General features: G+C 37.5%; 1 protein-coding gene across 2 annotated transcripts in view; it reads right to left on the bottom strand.

Annotated features, from left to right (window-relative positions):
- LOC126285403 (oxysterol-binding protein 1) overlaps window positions 1-23220 on the bottom strand; it is a 288641-nt gene that overhangs the window by 48785 nt on the left and 216636 nt on the right. For both annotated transcript variants that reach the window (XM_049984748.1, XM_049984749.1), the window contains 2 exons: window positions 13019-13180; window positions 10908-11301 (listed from right to left, as the gene is read on the bottom strand). In XM_049984748.1, coding sequence (XP_049840705.1) covers window positions 10908-11301; window positions 13019-13180 — 556 coding nt within the window. The remainder of the gene's footprint in view (window positions 1-10907; window positions 11302-13018; window positions 13181-23220) is intronic.

The raw sequence follows: 23220 nt of genomic DNA on the forward strand, positions 1-23220 counted from the left end.
AACAGTGGATGTAACATTTCAGATGTGTTACGGCCCGTGGCTCTACCCTTCATTCGATCCCTGCAAAACCCTACATTTCACCAGGATAATACACGACCGCACGTTGCAGGTCGTGTACGGGCATTTCTGGATACAGAAAATGTTCGACTGCTGCCCTGCCCAGTACATTCTCCAGATCTCTCACTGAAAACGTCTGGTCAATGGTGGCCGAGCAAGTGGCTCGTCGCAATATGCCAGTCACTACTCTTGATGAACTGTGGTATCGTGTTGAAGCTGCATGGGCAGCTGTACCTGTACAAGCCATCCATGCTCTGTTTGACTCAATGCCCAGGCGTATCAAGGCCGTTATTACGGCCAGAAGTGGTTGTTCTGGGTACTGATTTCTCAGGATCTATGCACCCAAATTACATGAACACGTAATCACATGTCAGTCCTAGTATAATACATTTGTCCAATGAATACCTGTTTATCATCTGCATTTCTTCTTGGTGTGGCTATTTTAATGGCCAGTAGTGTATAAGGCCAGAAAAGAAGTACAAATAAAAATGAACATTGCCTACAAAGTCTCCAGTCATGGGAGACACCAAAATTAAAAACATTGTACACAAACATACAGGGTGGGCCAAAAGTCACTTACCACTGTAACCTTGTTCAATAACAAACAAAAAATTGAAATTCTGAACTTTATTGGAGCTACAGAAGAATTTATAACAGTCTTTCTCGAAATGTTTCCCACCTTTGTTGATACATTTAGTCAGACAATCTGATATGCTTACACATACTTGACTACATAGTTATTTATATTAACAGTATCTTCAGAAGTGCTGTAAACAGCTTCTTTCGAATTCTCAATTGCTCGTGGGTTTGTAGCATACACTTTCTTTAATGTGACCCCAAATAAAAAAAATAAAAAAATCCATTGGTGTGAAGTCAGGTGATCTGGGTGGCATTTCTATTTCCCCATTGCCATCCAATTGTTCTACCACCAAATAGCTTGTCAGCAAAATTTTGCACAGCTGCTGTGTAATACAGTGGGGCTCCATCACGTTGAAAGTAAAGTAAGATGCAGTCATCGTAGCATATTTGTAGTCCCAGGATGGCACGGATTGTCAAACATTTCTAGGTAGCTACCTTCAATTAATGTTCCATCACACAACCAAGGGCCATTTAATTCACTGCATGAGATAACATCCCAAACAGTAACACCAGGTTCATTTAACTTCTGCTCAAAAGTAATTCTACACTTCTCTGTATACCAATACATACACTCATGTCTGTTGACATGGCCTGATAGTTTGAAAGTTGCCTCATCACTCCAAATTATCTTAGAAAACATTTCATCACATTCTCTTAATTTATTTAACATGGTATCACAAAACTGAAGCTTATCACTGGGGTCAGTCTTCCAATAGCTCATATATCAGATGAGGCATGTGAAGTTTGAATTTTGCCTAAGTAAAATTCTCTGCACAGAAGTTCAAAAAATATCCTGTTCAAAAGACAGCCTACGGACAGACTTTTTAGGGGTTTGTATAACAACTTGTAAAACTCTGAACTTAGTTTCATCACTTAACCTGTGGTAATTTGCTGCAGATCCTGTTTTCTCTAAACGTTTCTGTAAACTGTAGACAGCCTTCCTTGTAGGTGAAACAATGTTTAATTCTTATTCCACTCATTTACTATCAAATTATAATCACCATTGTTATCAAGTTTTTAAAGCAAAAACTTTCTGCATTAGAAAACATCTTCACACCAGATTAGAATCAATAATTAACTCTGTCTGAGAAATTCGATTTAATAGCAACTCACTCGTGTGTTTGTACCTGTAATTATCACAAACAAACAAAATTACCACACTGTTTTCTACGGGTTATGATGGGTAGTGACTTTTAGCCCACCAGTATAGTGAAGTCAGCATTCAGAGCAACGTGAAAATAAGCTACACCCCAGGTGACAATAAATTTTCTCTATGTTAAGTGACAATATAAGCTTTCCCTCAGAGCTGTAAAACTTAATCAATTCTTTGTAAATAAAATAGAAAGAAACTTCCACATGGGAAAAATATATTAAAAACAAAGATTCCAAGACTTACCAAGCGGGAAAGCGCCGGAAGATAGGCACAATAAATAAAACACACACACAGAATTTCGAGCTTTCGCAACCGGCGGTTGCTTCGTCAAGGTAGAGAGAAGGAAAAGGAAAGATGAAAGGATGTGGGTTTTAAGGGAGAGGGTAAGGAGTCATTCCAATCCCGGGAGCGGAAAGACTTACCTTAGGGGGAAAAAAGGATAGGTATACACTCGCTTGCACACGCACGCACGCACGCACGCACGCACGCACGCACGCGCACACGCGCACACACACACACACACACACACACACACACACACACACACAAAATCCGTGTGTGTGTGTGTGTGTGTGTGTGTGTGTGTGTGTGTGTGTGTGTGTGTGTGTGTGCGCGCGCGCGTGCGCGAGTATATACCTATCCTTTTTTTCCCCCGTAAGGTAAGTCTTTCTGCTTGGTAAGTCTTGGAATCTTTGTTTTTAATATATTTAATCAATTCTTTGAATGCTAAAGGTTTCATATGCTGGTGTAGGACTTCTCAGCAAAAAATCAATTTGTTTTGGAAAGATCTTTGATGCATCATAACATGTACTCTGCATAGTTTCAAAGTACAAAAGTATACATAAGAATTCCACCAAACACAGCATAGTATCTTCCAAAGCACTGAAATTGAGATTGTGCCGTATGATGCGCTTTTGTCAGCCAATCATAGCTCAAGTCATGTGATCTCCCAAGCTAATGACAGCAGATATTCAGAGCTTAGAATACATTTTGTAGTCAGCCAATAGCAACATCACTTAAGTAGTGCGAACAGACAAACAGGAAAAGTTAAGGTTTCAAATTAATATACATACAATATAGCTACAAGCTAAACTAAACTTTAACATATTGCTGTTTTTTCCGATGGTATGGCTTGGCAGGATCCTAAGAGCACAGTTTAAATTACAACAGCTCAATATTACTCACAAGCAGGATTATTTCATTGTTGTGCACCAAACATTTCTAGGGTTATCTGGCTGAATACATGTTGTGTTGAGCACTTCGACTTTTCTCATGGGTTACCTTTACGATACATTAAACAAAATTGTGTCAGTAACTTTTTTAATAATGGCATAAATCACTGGTCTTTTAGGCCCAAAATTTCTCTAAGTAGCTGGTCCACAAGATGTTTAGTTTTGGAAGAGAGACAAACACTCTGCAATTAAAAAAATTCATTGCACATTCTCACATGTAACATAATCCATCTTGTGTAAAAGGAAATTTTTACTATGAAATTAATACTTCTCAAACCATCATTTGCAATATTTTCCTGTGACCTGTTAGGAATGCAAACAGCTGAAATATCACAGTCATTGAAAGCAGTCTGTTGTTATGAAAGATTTCTCATTCTTCATTCTAAAGCTTTTGACACATTCTGCTGTCAGCAAATGCTAGTGTGTGGAATGTGTTTTGTTGTTGTAAATAGTGTATTTTCTTAGCAGTGGAAGTTTTATTTTGGTGTTATTCTCTCATTTATGGTTTTCTCCTGCTGTTTTATTCTGCAGTAGTGGGCTAAAGTAAAATTTTTTGTTAGAGTATCAGTTCTTACCAATCAAAATTACAAAACTTTAACTGAAGACTGAAACAATGAAAAATTCCCAGAATTCTAAAAAATTCCCAGTTTTCCCAGAGCGTATACATCCTGCTTGATACTGCAGAACCCACACTGTTGGTCCAGCCAGAACAGAAGAGTATATGCACAGAGGTTCCTGAAATTGGGAGTAGCAGCTTTATGACATTAGCCAACAAGACCTTGCTATGTTGGTACTGCTAACAGCTGAAAGCAAGGGGAAACTACAGTAGTTGCTTCTCGGAAGGATATTTATCTACTGTGTGGCTTAAAGATGATGGCACCCCCTCTTGGGTAAATTACTCTGGAGGACAAACCGTCTCCTGTTTGTATTTCCATACAGGGACTACTAAGGAATATATTGTCATCAGGAAAAACAAAACTTGCATTCTATGAAACAGTGTGGTATGTTGGATTTACTCATGTAGGTAGGTGAGACAATTTTAAAAGGGAAATGGATTGGTTGAAGTTACATTACAAACAATGCAAACACCAAGTAGGATTATCAACAATGTCAGAAATGAGAAATCACTGTTTACTGTAAAGAAGATATGTCAAGCTGCGCACCGGCACAAGTAAAGACACTTATATAAAGCTTTTGGCCACAGTCTTCATCAGTAAAAGAGATCTTCATGGGTAGCTGCAATCTGTCTTTTTCTACAGTGTTAAAGCTATTTATAATTATATATAGTGATGTGGTAGTAAGAACATGGCTTCTTGTCAGATTAATATATAAAAACATCAAATAAATACAATACAGGTGGTGGTCTAATAATGAAAAAGAAAGTAGGAATATAAGCAAGCTACTATGCATGGCATAGTGAATCACATATTAGCCAAAATAGACATGATCCAACACCCGCCAAGTCATACAAATTTATATGCCTACTAGATCCATGTATTCATTTAAGAATCACGAAAGAATGTTGCATACACGGAAGACATACAGATAAAATGAAAGATAACAGACTATATGAGATTCTGAATCTAGATTTTAATCATTTTCAAAGGCACGTATCGACTCTCAATAATTTACTGGTTATGAACTGAAGATTAAAACTAAAGAAACTGTAGAAAAGTAGGAAACTAAGGCGATGAGGCTTGGATAAATTAAAGGAACTACAGGTTGTTGAGAGTTTCAAGGGACCGTTACACAATAACAGGCTGTAAGAGGAGAAAAGACTACAAGAAAAGGCTAACAAATAGTGTTGAGAGATGAATTACCTGAAGAAAGGAGAAAATATAAAAATGCACCAAATGAAGCAAAGGAGGGGAAATACAGACATCTAGAAATGAGATTGACAGCAAGTGCAAAATAGCAAAGAAGAAATGTGTGTAGTGCAAATACAAGGTTGCAAAAGAATACATGGTTAGAGGAAGGATGGAAAATTAAAGGGACATCTGGAGAAAACAGAAGCATATGTATAAATATTAAGAGCTCAGCCTGTAGACTGTCAGAAAGTTGAAAGGAATTTTTAGATGAAACAAAACTTGGGAGACAATATTATAGAAAGACAAGAGGAAGTACATGAAGATGACAGATATGATATTACGATACAAATGTAAAAGAGTGCTGAAATATCTACCGAATCCACCTTATCATAAGACACAAGTTTTTTTCCCAAAATCATCATTAAAAAATACAAGGTCATCTTATATTCACAGATTAAACTATTTCTGCTGGGGTCAAAAGTTTTATGTTGTTTAATAGAGTATACTGGGGTCTTCTTATATTTACAGATGACACTTTGGCTATTGACCTCTCACACAGATTTATTTTGAAGAATTTGGAAGGGCAGAGGTCAGCAAACAATATTCGGAAACAGGCTCAAGAATCCCAGATATGCCAAAGCGCTCTATACAGTACTGGTGTGACATTTGACTCAAGCAGCCCTTGTGCATGGAATAGCCGAGAAACCATGATCTAGCTGTGACAGCAATCTATTGCTCTGTTTAAAATTTGATAATTTTGTGAAACATTAGTGGCAATAACACTAAATTCTATAATGTTACAAACTCTTTTATCTGAACAGGTTTGCAACAACAGTTCTCATACTGAGAGACTGTACTGATTTACCAAGTGGTGTGCAAATGAGAAATTCGGTCACTGTTTACGTATTAGAATACTGTGTAAAGACGTTACCAGCTTTTAATCAGCTTTAGAACATGATGAAACAAGACAAAAAATTAATCCAGAATGAAATGTCTAACAAATGAAATAAATCATATTAAACTGATTCATTGTTGTGAAGTAAATTACAGAAGCACAACCCATCACGGAGATAGTACCAAGAGTTGTAAGTAGATCGCGGGGTGAGCGAAAATTCAAAAATTGGACTTAATTGTGATTGTGATCTTTCACTTATGTATTAGTTGCTGTTCTTACATATAACTTGTGCTCTAGAAGATATTGCAGTCTTTGCTTCCACATTTGCTCAAGCACAGCACTATGGAAGGGTTGGAGGGGGATAAATGATTGACTCAAAACTAGATGAGTGCAGGGAGGTGAGTACGAGCAGCAGCAAATTACATCATGCTGCCAACCATGGGAATATTTACTGAATACTTTTGGCTTTTTAGGAACATCTATGATGTTTAAACTGTGATTTGTCTGAATCCATTAGTAGCTGACTTTAAAACTGAACAGTAGTAAACATTTTTGTAGGATAGAGTACAATTTTATGCAAGGGCCAGTGACATACTTAGGTGTTTCACAGCCAATGAGAGAACAGCAGGCAGATAAGGCTGGAAGTAAGAGACATTGTCATAGGCTCACGTCAGTACGGAAGTGAAATCTGGCATGTACTTGGATAAAAACAGCTGTGTTCTCAGGTCCCATGGTACCACGACCTCAGAAACCAAGATAGTGATGGTTAACACATTATACATATAGGTACTTATCCACTTATCCAAGGACAAGCAATAAATGGATCTTTTGACTGATGAAAAATATCTTGAAATGAATAAGAAACAAGTGGTCATACTTATTTCAAAGTGACTACCGGCTAGCTTATGTGGTTGAAATCTAGGTATGTAGTTAGGTAAGTAGATATCCAGGACAAGAAACCATCAGATGACCGTGAAGCAGCTAAACATTTCGAAGTGTCAACAGTATCTCCAGTTTCTAAAAATAAAATATATTTGCCTGGTTTTAAGGTAACCAACTCATAGACAATTGCTGTGATAAACAGGAATGTTACCGGAGCATATAAGCTACCTTTAATGATCATACAAAAGTCTACAAATCAGCAGTGCTTGAAGGGAATGAAAAACATTTCCATTCATCTGCAAGAACAAAAAGAATTCATGAATGGAGACAACCATTTTTATAGAATGATATGACACTGTGTTTATTGCCGAAGATAAAGAGCAACATTCTGAAACTCAAAATTACTGAAATTCTCTTTTGTTGATTGATAATGTCGCAAGTCATTCTTCAAATATTTAACTTGAAAGAGAAAAAGTTTATAAAGTTCCTTTTTAGCCTTCAAATATTATTTCAGTCCTCCAACCGAGGGACCAGGCTGTACTGCAAGTTTCAAACTCTATTACTGACAGGAACTGCTGCATATGGAACTGAGTGGGATTTAACAGGGGAAAACAATTCAGGAAATTGACTAGAAAGGTGTTGTGTACACGGCAGCAAAAGTTTGGGCCACTGTCAAGGACATTAACTAACCAAAGCTTGAATGCTTCATTCAAATTAATATAACTCATCCCAAAAAGCCACCACATGGAGCTTCCAGTGAGGAACATTTTTATTGCCTTGAGAAAGCTAATAGGTTGTTAGGATAAGAAGAAGAATGTGATTCTGACCAAATGCTGTTTTTTAGCAATTTTGAACTCTAACGAGGCTATTGGGTCGGTTCTCTGTCTTATTGGTAAGATACGTGACACAAAACATAGAAGTGCAGTTGTGTGTTTAGTTCTGTGTTTGTTTCATATCTACACAATTACCAATAGTATATGTTTTTGTACATTATCAGTTACCTAAAAAAACAATTACCTGAGCACTCCCTGCAACCATTCCTTACAGATGATCAAAACTTTGATGTATTTTAATTTCTGTTCAAGACAGAAATAAACAGAAAAGCATTTTTCTGAGAAGACAAGTTCATGACTGTAGTCCTCAACTATGTGATATAATAATGTTACATCTCCAATACAAGAGAATGGGTAGATGCATTAGACAGACCAAATATGGTTTCAGTTCTCTGAGACTGCAGATGTGTGTGCAAGTTGCATTTGCATCTGTGTGTGTGTGTGTGTGTGTGTGTGTGTGTGTGTGTGTGTGTGTGTGTGTGTGTACGTGTACTGCTGGCAAAGGCCTTAATGGCCGAAAGCTATGATTGTGTGAAGCTTTTTGTTGTGCCTATTGTGACTCAGCACCTCCGCTGTATGGTAAGTAGCAACTTTCCTTCTATTGAATGATAATCTCCAGAACTGAGATGTAGTGGCAGCAACCAGATGTAAGATTTAAACCTAGGTGCACATTGGTGGCTTTTAACACAAATGGACACTGCAGAACAGCATGATAAGATACAATGCAAGAATTGGACAGGTGGAAAGCAATATCGCACATGAAGTAGACAGGAAGAGAAAAGGTAATTTTAGTATCAGTGCAGACAAGCCAATGCTGATACGCTATACTGTTCGCATGGGTGTTTCACGGGCTGACAGCGGCTTGATGATAACCTGAGAGCAGAAACATGAGAGGAAATGGAACTTGCCATGCACGTCAATCTGTGGGAAGAAAACAGTCTGAAACCAAATAGAGAAGTTCACAGGAATAAACTCAGCACACTTCTGCAGCAGATGGTTTATGACTGAGCACTCTAAAACAACACTTGGCATGAAGTGCAAGGCGACGTATGTGGTGACTGAACTCAGCATAAGCACTGGCCCACTCGGCTTATTGCCAGCCATAAGTAAACACTTATTTATTTTATTTATTTATTTATTTAACCTGATCAGATTAGGGCCATCAGGCCCTCTCTTACATTGGACCAGTGTTCCACACATGCAGCATTTCACACATCAGAGTTACATCATGACCATAGTTTAAATGAGAATATTAGCTTACTCTAGTGACAATATGAATAAAGAGTAGTGACTAAGACCTAATAAAGTAAATGCGGTAGTATTTTTACAACAGGTGCTATACATACAGATTATGATAAAAGCAATAATAAGCAATAATAATAACAGTAAAAAAAATCAAATAATAATGACAAACATGAGAAGGATTGGCAATATTAATGAAGGTTTGTGCAGATGTGTGTAAAGTAGATGTTTACCAGTTTAGCGTGTTTTGGGGAATGGAGATTTAAGGAGGGGGAAAGAGGGAAGTAATGAGGTGAAGTGCATTCTTGTACAGAGGAAGGCATTACTGTTGCTTAAGTAGATACGTCATTAACTGTTTTTTGAAGCTGGACATGCTTTTAAGTTCTTGTGTCAGTGGATGTGCCCGCACTACGCATCGCGTGCTCCCTCCATGACAGGTTTTTGCATTAATTTGTTGCACTAACCATACTAGCTCAGTTGCCTCCATTGCGATGGGCACTGGTGGGGATACTAAAGGTTGGGAAGCAGATACATGGAAATTTTTTTACTTATATATGTATCTTTTTGTATTACTTCATCTTTTATGACAAAAAGAGGCTACTCGCGTGTTCATAGGAGATCTTGGGCTGATTCTCTTGCAGTATGAAGGGTGCATGCATTGGGGGAGCTGGATAAATAATGTCATACAAGAGTGATCTATGCCAAACAAGAGCTACTATTATGATCATCGGTTTTTAAGACACCAAATTTCATGGTTCCTATCTTTTGGGATGGTTCATCAATGGTGAGGCTCTTTTTCTGGGCTTACTCTGAAACTATCAGCCTCAGTAAGGCTAAAACAAGTACTGCCCACATAAAATTAAGGAAAGCCAGTGAAGCAGTCAAAACATTACCCAAGAGTACGTGAATGGGATGTTTTGTTACACAAGTGGTCCATTATGAAAGGGATCATAGCCAGAGTCCTTTCCTCACCCCCTTCTCCTCAATCTTGTCGGCAGAGAGATGCATATGCCCATGTTATTTCCAACGTAACTCTATTGACTGACAGCTATACATTCCTGGTAGTACTGCCATTTCTCCTCACAAATTTCAGGGCTCAATAGATGCCCATTTCATCAACTGTTAAAGAGACTGGTGGTTGTGTATATAGAAGAGCAATTTTGTACAGAAAAACACTATTATTACAAGTATAACATAAAACAGGTGTAATGAACAAAATTGATAACTATAGTTCGATAAGGGCAATGAATTAAGGTTGAAAACAGGAAAGAGAAAAGCACTGAAGATTGAGAGCAGGCTTTGAACAGGAAAACGATACCTGTGACGAACACACTGAAGTTAAGTAATACACAGAAATTCAAAATATATATCACAAAGCAAATGATCCCCACAATCAAGCCCTGAAGATCAAACAACAAAAACAAAAACAATAATAATAATAATAATAATAATAATAATAATAATAATAGCAGCCCTGCTGTGATGAATTTCACCTTGGATCAGGAGTATAATTTACCTGTTTAGTAGGACTGAGAGAAAGGTAAATCTTAAAACACCAGAAAAAATAATTTAATACTGAGAAAATACTACTTTTTCTGTGTTTTAGTAGCATGACATCAATCCTAGAGATGCCCGAGGATAGCTGCAGAAACTGTATGTTGGAAGTATAAAACAATTTCAAAGCCACACTCAAAGACAGAAAAGCAGTCAGCAACTGTTTAATGCAGAACACGGATGGTGACATGTGTAACAAAGAAACACCATGTCATATAAATACAGATTAAGACAATGTAAAAGTCCTTGTTGCTATTCAACTATTTGGTTAGAGCTGTAGGGTATCAATGAAAGAGAATAACTGGAACTTAAATTTTGGTTGTTGCTGAAGAGAGAATCACTAGTAAATGAGGACTATTATAAAAGCCTTCTATCTTATTAATCATTTGTGTTACAGACACTTTATGAGGGGTTCAAGAACCAAAACATGCCCCATTGCAATTACATGATGAACATTAAATAATAAAAAGAATTTGACTAAAACATAATTAACTTCATTTCAACTCTGATTAAAATAAGACACTCCATATGATTCCTAAACCTAAGTTTTTTTACACTGGTTCACAACAAAAATTCAATTACTTTATTGCTTAGAGTATATGTGCTGAGTACCTGAACCCTCAAACTCTAGGTGTGCAGTTCCCAGAGGAATGATCTGCAGATATTTTCCTCGGAATTTTGAAGCTATTGTGAACTCCTGCCAGCATCTCCATTTGCGACCTTCACAAAACTGTGCAACCATCGGTGGGTGGTGAGAAACCTGCTCCGATACAGCACGCCACCCCAAATCCTCTGTTCGATCACATTCAAAAGTCTCTCCCAGAAGAGGATTGAATGGCTTTCCTGTGCGTACACTTGTTGTGGCATAACTGGAAACTGTAAATGCTGCAACATATGCCAGTTGCTCACAACCATCTGCACACTCTGCGGCCTTATCCAGTATCTCGGCATATTCATAATCTTCTGTCAGCCTTTGTAGCATTGAAAGTGGCTCTGAGAAGTTAACCTGCCAAAGACAATTTATATGTTATGAGATCACCAGTGAATAAAAAAAAAAAAAAACAAAAAAAACAAAAAAAAACACACACACACACACACACACACACACACACACACACACACACACACACACACACACACACACACACAAAAGAATGACTAGCACAATTTTTGACAGTTTATACATTGGAGTAACTTATCAATCAAATAAATAAATAACTCAGCATACCATGGCATCACTTTTATTTCATCCAATGTAGAAGGCACACACTTTTTGTCGCAAATGAGTGAGCAACACTGATTGCTCCTGTGCTGTGATATGATTTTATCTGAACTAACAGTTTAAAGAAGATTTATCAGGAAACTGATCCTATTCACTATACACCACATTCCTTGTTTTATTCTCTCTCACACTAGTACACAACACAAGTCCCAACAACAGGACTACTGAGCCTCCACAAGTTCCCAATGTGCTAATTCATTTCTCTGACATCAACCAAACTCTTATTCTGCTCTCTTTGAGCATGTGTGGTTCTTTTCTCTGCATGCACCTGTTGTTCTCACTTCAATTCTTAAGACAACCAGAGCAAGTATGGAACTCTATACCATTACCATTTTTCATTCACCCTGCAGATTCAGTTAAACACTAAGACACTTGCTTAAATTCTTCACAATAATTTTTCCGAAACTAAGCACCATGGTCACCACATGATATTAAATCTATATTATGTGAATGTCCCTTCATCTATTCTTCTCTTGCAATATGCCAGGTCAACATATTTCTTGTTGATGCAAGTCACACCCATGAAATGCCTTTTTTTCTTTTCTCGTTGCTTTCATATATGGACTGAGGAATGGCAGGCATCTAACAAGCAAGCATCTACATTCCATTAGGTCACCCATTATATCATAGAAATCCATCACCAATATGTCCCTCTATAAATCAGAATAGAAGCATATAAATAATCTGGCACTGTAACTTTTATTATATAATAATGCTTACAGAAAGACCTCAACATACATGATGTATCTGTTATCTGCCCCTATCTCCATTCCTCTGGTTCATACTTGACTGCTTCCCAGTATTACTCCAATTCACTGACGTGGCATACAATTAAACTGTAGAATTAACTCTTAGGCAGGAAAAGTATAGTAACTCTTAATCTTTTCACAGTCCTCATTCATTCTTGTTCCCATCCCTGAGGCACCTTTTTTTTTACCACTCCCCTCATCAGGCAATTCATCAGTACCAGTTAAAATTGGGTCTCTTATCAAAAATCTCCCCACACTTACCTGTTGCCAGATTTTTTATTTTTATTTATTTATTTATTTATTTTGGGGGGGGGGGGGGGTCTCTAGTCCTGCATAGATGTTAGAAACAAAACCACTCATCTAAAACTTCAAGGTTCAGTGTTCATACTAAATATCCACTTTATCAGCAAATTATTACTAAGTAGAGTACTTTCACAGATTTATAATCATATTCACCATTTGAACATAATATACAGGGAAGATACTACACACAATCCAATGGGAAACTAAGTACCAATATATTTCCTTGTACTTTACTGAAAGAGACATTGCAATATGAATCTGTTTACACAACAATGCCTTTGTGGTCTTTGACAGTTTTAACATATTCATATTTCCCTACTTTTTGGATTTTTAACACAGTAGTATGATGAAATTACTTCCATATCTATTAATTTATGGTATGTACACACCGGCAGAGGAATCTTTGTCAACTCCTTGCCAATACAATTCTTCATTATACTCCACAAGTTCAGTGGATAATTAGGTTTATCTGGAACACGTGTCCTCCTCTGCCTTCTCTTGCCTGTGGTGGGTAATGTCCCAAGACCAATCTGGTGACTGCTCACATGTCCCTGGAAGGGAAGAGAAAAGTCAATCTTCTTTTTCTAGTAAAATTGCACCAGCTAAAAAAAAAACAAAAAACATGCATGTGATCATGAAATGACTCCTCATTCTTTAAAAGAATATTTTTGTGTAGCACATGCACACACACAACAATGAACAGTCCTTGTTTCCTTTGCTAGTTTTTTTTTTTTTTTTTTTTTTTTTTCACAGAGTTGTGGTTATAAGGGAATTATGTTATTTCTAAACGGAGTATTACACGACAATTAGCCGTGAACGGTACTGGTCTAGCGTGACAGCCACCTAGGGGTAGCATGGGTGAAACTATATGGTGTACAACTTTGCTTCCACCGTTTGCCGATAGGTGGCGACAACAGTAAGTAGCGGCCGAAAGAAACAGATCGCAGATATCAGGCAGTTAGCTTGGACCTCAGTCAACATAACCTCATTCAAACATTAGTTGACTTGTGTCTGCATCATAAAACTGTTTTTCATTGAAAATGTCAGTTTACGAGCCTAATTCTCCTCACTTGCGGGAAGTGTTACTGTTTTGTTTCAATGTGAAGAAAACAGCGACTGAGTCTCATCAAATGCTCAAGTATGTATGATAAGGGTGCTATTAATGAACGAATGTGTCGCAAGTGGTTTCAACGCTTCAAGAACGGTGATTTCAACGCTGTAGATTAGCATAGTGGTGGAAGAGAGAATGTTTTAAAATATGCAGAATTGGAAGCACTGCTGAGTGAAGACTCGCATCAAACTCAAGAAGAATTGGCACGATTAGTGGGAGTGACACAGCAAGCGATTTCAAAACATCTCAATGCTATGGTCATGATTCAGAAAGAAGGAACTTGGGTCCTGTGTGAGCTGAAACCAAGATACATTGAACAGCATTTGTGTGTTTGTGAACAGTTGGTTCACAGGCAAAAAGGGAAGTGATTTCTACAACGCATTGTGACTGGGGATAAAAATTGGGTTCATTATGATAACCCTAAATGCAAAAAATCATGGGGATATCCCGCCCATGCTCCCATGTCGATGGCCAAACCGAATACACACGGCTCCAAGATCGTGCTCTGCATTTGTTGGGACCAGCTCGGCATCATGTACTATGAGGTGTTAAAACGAAGTGAAACAATCACAGGTGCTCATTATCGAACACAATTAATGTGTTTGCACAGAGCATTAAAAGACAAATGGCCACAATACAGGTAGAGGCACAATAAAGTGATTTTGCAGCACAATGCTCAACCCCACGTTGCTCCCTCTATCACCTGTTTCGATCAATGGCGCATGGCCTGGCTGACCAAAATCTCATGAAGAAGTCACAAATTGGATCGATTCATGGATCACTTCAAAAGATGAACAATGTCTTTGATGCAGGATTCGTACACTGGTCAAAAGATGGGAGAATATTGTGGCCAGGGATGAAAAATATATTGAATGTTACATGCGTAACCAATTTGTTTGATTAAAGCCTCAAACATTGGGGAAAAAATGGTGGAAGCAAAGTTGTAAACCTTGTAGGAAAATTAGCAGACACATTATCCATGTGCCAGAGTACAGAGTAGTTCCAAACTGCCATCAATCTGCACATGGGCACTAGGCAGCGACAACTTGCACATGCACAGGAGGAGCTACCGCAGTTCTTTCTGTTTGTTATTTGCTTATTGTTAGGTGGCTAGTGGCTTATTTCTGATTCCCGTGTTTGGGATTTTTTTTCAGTAAGTAGCTTTTAATAAATGTGTATTCTCCCCCCTCCCCCTTTTCCCCAGTCAGCAATCATTTCTTTCTCAGTAATATGCATATGTATATAATGTTACATCACGATTTTCAATTTGTATCGTAATGCCTTAGTGTACATAAGTTCATGTTTGATTTGACTGCATCACTTGCTTTATTACAGCAAGCCAAAAAAGAGAAACTGGCAGTGATAAGAAGAAAACCTGTGCAGTTTGGCCCAATAAGACAGACAAGGACTGCAAAACTCTGAGGGGGTGGGGTGGGGTGAGGTGAGGGGGGGGGGGGGAGATATGCTGGTACTTAAAAATGTTGCAAATTCGAGTGCATACATCCACAACAACTTCTGAAATGGTGGGCTGTGCCATTCTGAGGCTAAGATGCAGACTCATGAAAGATTCCCCAGTTGCCAGGAAACGTAATGTTACAGCCAGCCTGCATCATCTCAGGGAATTTACCGGCATTTTATATGTGATCCAGGTTGGTATGATCATGAAACATATAAACATATGATTTAATTCTTACTTTTGAGAATGTGAGACAGCCTCCTTGACTGTGTCACACTCGCTAATTTCATCTTCTATCACAGACAGCAGCTTCTCAAAACAGGCCATGTCCATTCTCAAAAAGTTCCGAAATTCTTGCAGATCTTTGGGCCTCAGTTCTTTCATAAGCAGTGAATATAATCCACTGCCTATATCCTTTTTTTATCGGAAAGAGTTGAACTCAACAATATCTGTCATTTTGTTTCCATCATCATTCTGCCCTAATCAGAAGGTTTACTCTAACTACCAGGGCAATAGCTTTTAAAAAGAAACAAAGAAAGAAAAGAAGAAGAAAAGAGCCCCCCCCCCCCCCATATGCAAAACGTATAAATGTAAATTTAAACACACATATCTGTATAACCAAGTGTTGTAATATAAAACTAACTGCGGAGTCCATAATTCAGGCCAATAGTAAACTACATAAGAAAATAATAATTACTTAATAAATAATGGTAAAAAACAATCTCTCATTAAATAGGAACCTTGAAGCTCACATAAAAAATTCGAACGAATGACGTTCCAATATGTTACACAGTCCCCTTTCTGTTTGGTGTGGTAGAACTAACAACTTTACAAGAGATCAGACAGTTCTATTTGCGTTTTGCGGATTATTACCATCTACTGCACATGTGCGCCAGGTATATCACGCATGGATGGTGTAATAGGTCTATGTGAACCAGCCTGTAGTCACAGATATGCACACTTGTGATCATGCCCTTTCAGATGTCAGATAACCTGCTCCATTTCTGCATTATGACAATGACTGCACTGTTTTCCTTGCCCCCCCCCCCCCCCTTACTGATACACTTTATATACTCTCCACTGCTAGAGCTGCCATCTGCCATCTATGAGCGGTTATTGTACGCTGACATTGAACACAGGGGCAGTGGTCACATTACTATGACTTCAACATGTATATACTGGAACAGCTAAAACCTTTGTGGTGTGGACTTTTCAGTATCAATCAGAATTAACACCCTTATTCAAAATATTTTGATACACTGACGGACTGGGAAGTAAAATGCTCTTATTTCATTCTGAATATTTGAGGGATTCCAATTTCATGCCTGATTGTGGTAGTAACCTAAAGACTTTTGCATGATAACATAAAACTCCATGTTCGTCCTAATTTCATAGTAAAGTTTAATTTCTCACTTTTCAGTTGGTGTCATATGGATTTGTCGCCACTCATCAGTTGTAAACCAAAAGCCAATGTAATAAAAAGAGTGTTCCAACATTTATTTACTTATTTCTTTATTATTCAACAGTGAGTATTCTGAAGAAATTGTTGTAATGGCTAATTCTCTTATAACATCGTATGATAGATCTCAATTTTATGCTGCAATTTACTTGTATAAAGGCAAACCCTGATTTACATTTTTTCAGAAAATTATTTGCAAGAAACACACAAAATCATTACAGATATTACATTTCTTTATGTTCTATGAAAGCATTTACACTTTTGAGTAAATTACATTAGAGGGTTTCTGGTGTGTTCAGGCATAGAATCCTACTATTTAGTGCTCAACTGATTAGAGCCAAATGGGGTCATGTTTCATCATTTCCGCTCTGGTAGACAACTTTTTAATGGAAGACTGAGTAGAAGGCTCACGAGATGGTAGAACTGAAACCAAAGGTCTTTTTAGTTCTTTGTAGATGATACACAGTATTTTGAAACAACGGATAGTGCAGGATGGAGTAACATTCTCTCTAACGCAACCTTCGCTAGTCCCTGTCCTCCACCTGCCTATTCCCTAGCCTGCTATCTAAGATTACGCACACATCTTCTATCCTGCCACTGAACCTACAAATCCTTTCCTCTTCCCTAGTCCTCTCCCCCCTTTCCCCCTCCACATTTACCCCCCCTCCCAACAAAGCCTTCCGATGCTGCATGTAGCAGCCCAATCCTGTCCCCACCAAGCACCCACCATATGCAGCATTAGCATTATTCCCACCCTATCCTGCTATCCCTTCCCCTCCCAATCATCCACCCCAACAGATTGCAGCACTTCGGACACACACACACACACACACACACACACACACACACACACACACACAGAGAGAGTCTCTGTCAGGCCCTGTCAGTTGGAGATAGTACTCAAGTGTGTGTGAGTTGTTGCATAGATGTATGGGAGTTCTACTGCTAAGAAAGGACTTTGTCCTAAAGCTTATGTCTTTCTAGCATCCTCCCCCCCCCCCCCCCCCAATTGTGCCTTTCAGCTACTCAGCATCTGCTCTATGTGGTGAATAACTTGGTTTTGTGGTGATTACAACATCTGGATTCAGTCCACAGTAATTAACCCTATACAGATAGTCCTGTAAATGCGTGCTTCTAGGACAATACTTGTAAAATTTAAAATTAAAAAACATGGAGCACATGCCAAAGAAGAATGAACAAAGTTACTAACAATTTTACTGCACTGAAAATGATATGCACTAATGTGCATTTTTTCTCAACACCTACTTTCTACACTCCTGTTACCTACTGCATGTGACCCACATTTTTCCATTTTAAATTTTACAAGTACTGCCATAATTGCCAAAAATTAAGAAGCAGAAATTTTCAGGTCTATCTGTATGGGGTTAGGAATCTGTATGGGGCTGGGCTACATTATTTTATTATTTTTAGTCAATTTTAAAAACATGCTAGGGTAAAAAGGATTTTATTTAAATAATTATTTTTTGCTCTTTACTCTTGTGCGCGAATGAAATATTTCCAATCGATTTAGAACGTTTTGATGAGGTGGCAAGAGAGATGGTAAATTTCTGGTTTATTTTAGTTTCTCTTCATGCAAGTCACCCAATTAAAAAATATGTATTACAGATAAATGAAATCACACAGAGTCTTAACAGTAATTGTTCTTAGGGCAAAAAAAATTCATGATGAACATGAAAAGGTGGACATAGCAGAGGTGGACAAAGTACCTTCCGCCATACATCAGACAAAACAGCAAGTTGATGTTGCACTGCCATCCAATTCTGAGCTATGTTGATAGTTTCAAGTCCCTAGCTCATCGGGAAATTAGTTTAAAATAAATTGCAAAACTTATCCCAAACAGACACACAAGGAAGTAACTTAATACAAAATGTTAAAAACAGGAAGAGGTTCTAGCATGTTGGCAATATTTTAACAAAATTAAGTAGAATCCTACAAATATTACACTGAAGTAGTTTTATGCACTTCCAGGCTCAGTATAGGATGATTTGGGTTTGCAAGTAACAGGTGTACTATTTAGAAGTCAACGTAGTCAAGTCTACATTGCTCAGACCCCAAATACAATATATAAAGGTGTACGGAACACGATTGTCATAGTGTCTTTCCACAGCCCAGCAATTCCATGGATTATTCTGGTACATAATTCAACTGCAGCAAGATCATTACATGATTTTCTTATTAAATAATAGACAAAATTTCATGCTTAGTGCCACGTCCAAATACAGTTTTATCGATTTGGCTACTGACTTTAAATATGCAAGTTCAAAATTCAACTGCGGGTGTTACTGTTATAGTGATTAAACTAATTTAGGACTACAAACACTGATCACTGCGTACAGAATAATATCACTTGCTACTTGGCCCCCTACAAGACAGATAAACAACAGCTTTTGATTTTATTTAAACACCCATGATAATTAACCATGATAAAATAAATTGTAAAGGTGAAAAGAATAACTACTGTATATTGAAACCTATTTTACACTCAACTCCCAGTTGTAAATCTTTTACAGCTTTTTGTAAGATCGTAACTATTTCTCCCTTTTTTCACTCTTATAACAAACACCACTAATTCACTGATTTCCCTTCATTTTGCTTGAAACGCTCTGTTTTTACACTCCTATTTTTATCACAACCCTGGTTTAATTTGTTGATTAACATAAATGGCATAAGACAATTTTAAAATTAATCAAGGAGTTATTTGAAAGTTCTTTTACAAAGAGAAGAAATATAAATAAATATAAGACAAAATATGAAACTCCTACGGCCAAAAAGGGGCAAAATAATATCCCCTCAGGCATCCTACCCTTCTCGCTCTCGGAAACAAGGAAAAAGATGACAATCTGTAGTCACAAAATCTGCCTGAATATGGCTGCCTGGTTGTCAACTGAAATATCAAGAGAAGATGTCAACACGAACATCACCCATCTTGCAAACCCGAAAACTCATTGGACAATTATTGCACTGAGAAAACTATGATACACGCACACAAGCTAAGCTTTCTATCTCTAACGGGTTGCAAGCTTGTTACAGTTTTCTCCTAGATGTGTCTGGACTCAGAATATTTTTATTTTACTGTCAGTAAACATCACTGATTTATAAGTTATCCAATATCTTTGTAAATCATTTATGTAGGCCAAGAAAAGGGGTGAACAAAATTCCAAACCTTGTGAGACACCGTTTTAAGCTTTCACCTTTAAGAATTTTATTATTTTTATGATAACATTTTTTAGTGCGACTCCATCTACAGGTATTTCCCTTGCATTATTTCTTGTTTAGTTCTAACAGAACAGAGAGAGACTGAATGCTTAATGGCAATACTGACTTCAGGGTTCTGCTTCCACACAAGCAGCATGCAAACTGACACAGCTGATACATGCTGTAAGATGAAGGAGCACTAATGCTAACACTGATACTGCTATAAGGCTTAGCTTTGGCAGGTTTTAGCATTTTATTCACTAGGTTCAAGCAATTGGAAAGACCTAGCGACTTTTGTACTCACACATTATCTCTTGTAGTACTTTTTATTTACACAGTAGAATTATCAGACACATGGCAAAAAAGAGCAAATGGAATTCTATTTAGAACAGGTTTTATTATACAGGAATATAAAAGCAAAGAAATTCAACTGTATGTTTTTCTGTAACGTGTGTAAATGTGGTCGCATTGTGACTATGACGGAAGAAGACTTCCATAAGGAGTTACATATACTTTTTTTTGATTACTGGGAGAAATAGCTGAACCTGGAGGCAAAATAATATAAATATATGTAAAAGTACTTGCAGAATTTCTGCAGAGAATGGTACTATAATTTTCTAACACACACACACACACACACACACACACACACACACACACACACACACACAGAGAGAGAGAGAGAGAGAGAGAGAGAGAGAGAGAGATATTGATTATAGATGCAGCCTCCACATCCTCCTCTCCACAACGTATAAGATATTCACTAAATTTATCATCATCACAAAAAGAGAGATTTTAATCAAATAAAGGAACAAGCTCGTATTGGGACACTGGAATCCTATTGGATACCTCCGTTGGTGGCAGACAGTGAAATTCTGATCAGATACTCACCACAATCAGTGCACACACAAAGTAGCTGTTGCCAACACTGATGCTGTAAAGATCACACAGACTTAGAAGTGCCACTAAATATGATAGCTTGGTGATTAAAAAGTAGTTGCAGAAGTACTAGCTAATCAGCCATTTAGTTTTGGTGCATCTGCAGCAGTAGAAGTGCTAATGTACTTGTGTTTATGGCAATTAAGTGTCAAATAGTGCTGATAGTAACAACCTTCTAGACCAATGATCAAGTGTGAAGACAGAGTACACTTCTTTCATAGTGGATGCTGTGAAGAAACCAGCTTGAACAAGGACTTGGCTATCCTTTGGCACAGCAGTCGTCGTGCTTATGCTCTGTGATATAAAGAAGAAGCAGATCCAGAAACCCTATTTATCTGGCAGTAGCACTGCAGATTTACAGCAGTTGAGAGCTGCAGTTTGTAGCAGTAATGTTAAGAATAAGGTCGATGGCCAGACCATGGTTTAACCTCCCAAGTCACCCAAGAAATTTCTGCAGGGATGGAAGCAAATATTCTAGATGTAGTCTTGAAATCTCCAATAGTTTCAATGCTCTGGACACGGTGGACAAAAATACTTTGATAACCAAAGACATTCAGGAACACTCTGACAAGACAAAGTCTTCTGTCAATCATGTAAATGATGAGCTTAGAGCTCCGGGAGCTGCCTAGAAGGGTACGAGTGATGCATTGTCCCTTGTATTTTTGCATCACAAAGCATGGTCTACATCTGTACATCTGAATGACTGCGATTAGAGATTACTTACGCAACTAATTTCTGGAAACAGTTTAACAAAGACCACTGTCTGTCCAATCCCTATGATTTCAAATATTTCACTAGGCCTGTTTTGGGTTAAGCCTTTCCAAAAGACTGACCTGCCGAGTGACTTTAGATACAGTAGCAACAATCAGTGGAGAAACAAGAAAATGACTACTCAGACAGCAAAAAGGATAACAATCATATTAATTTAGACTTTTCCAGTAGAACATAAGAAGCTTGTTAAGTAATAAATATTAGTTTCTCATATCACTGCAGGAATTTAAATAATCTAAAGGTATTCCTACAGATGCATTATCAACTTCATTTGAAAGTCACAGAAATGCACCTAGATGGAAATATGTTACTACTATTGTCTACATATGTAAATGAGTACTGAACACCTAAGTGCTGTACTTCGTAACAGACTTGGAAACATACCAGGTAATGGTTCTGATACTTTACAGGACTCCAACAGAAAATGTTTTAAACTTCATTAAGCAATAATATGAATTATCAGAAATAATTAGGAAGCATCTGTACTTGGAGATCTCAATATTGTTTTCACATCTGATAATTCTGACTGAGCACCCAGAGTTACTGATATCCATCTTTTGCTTGATGTCCAAGCAACATTCTCAACAAGAGTTGAGGACATAGTGCAACAGGATAGATAATTTATTTTTAAAACCAACTGTCTTTCACGAGCTCCATAATACATAGTTTATCTGACTGACTGTCAAATGGCAGCTGTAAAGCATCCCATATCATCAGTTTTAACTAATAATTACGGAATCATGTATGTTGACACACACAATTATTTAGAGAATTCACAAGATGAAAAACAATGGAAACCAAGGGGAACGGTGGTTAAGCATTTCATGCAAACTATTGGTTAACAGCGCAAATAATAATGGGCTGAAAGTAACAGGATTTGTTACATCTAGAAACACTGCTAACAGGTACACATTCCAGCACAAAAATGTACATAATCCGCAACCCTCAAACAGGATTACAAAAAATTAAACTGATCCTTATTAACCCAAAGGAATTGCTTAACATGTGTGACAGACATAAAGCATTGCTGAGGTGTGGATCTTGACTGAGCAATTAGTTGAAGATGCAAATTGCCTTTCTAATAACGTCCGGTGGCAACAAAACTTTGATTTTCATTATTTTGTGTAATTATTGACAGAAAATAATAATTTAAAATACTGTCATAATCTACTCATTAAGAGGTATAGTCTGAAGTTAAAAGTTTTAATACAACAAGCCAAGTATTACAGTTAGAAACTGTGTGCTTGTTTCAAGCCAGTGTAACTGATGTCATGCAAATATCATAATGAAGACATTTAGTGACTTCTGCAACAAACTTTACACACAATTTCAAATCTTTATGAAATTTTATTGCTTACATTTTAGCTGGTCATGCAGCAAAACTTCAATGTCAGGCATTAAATTTTAATTTACTACTTCTGTTACTACCGACTATTCTCAACACAGCTTGCAGGCAGTATCAACATATACAATTGAATTAGATCATTGTACAACACATAGTTAAGCACTGCATGGCTTAGTGGAAAGAGAGCAAACAGTTAGGCAAGGATCACGGGTTTGAGTCCATCAGTTGAAACTTTTTATTGCTCATAGAGGAATTAGAATAATTACTGCACACACACAGAGGCATTCCAACACT

The sequence above is a fragment of the Schistocerca gregaria genome, chromosome 8 (assembly GCF_023897955.1).
Source record: "Schistocerca gregaria isolate iqSchGreg1 chromosome 8, iqSchGreg1.2, whole genome shotgun sequence".
Lineage (NCBI taxonomy): Eukaryota > Metazoa > Arthropoda > Insecta > Orthoptera > Acrididae > Schistocerca > Schistocerca gregaria.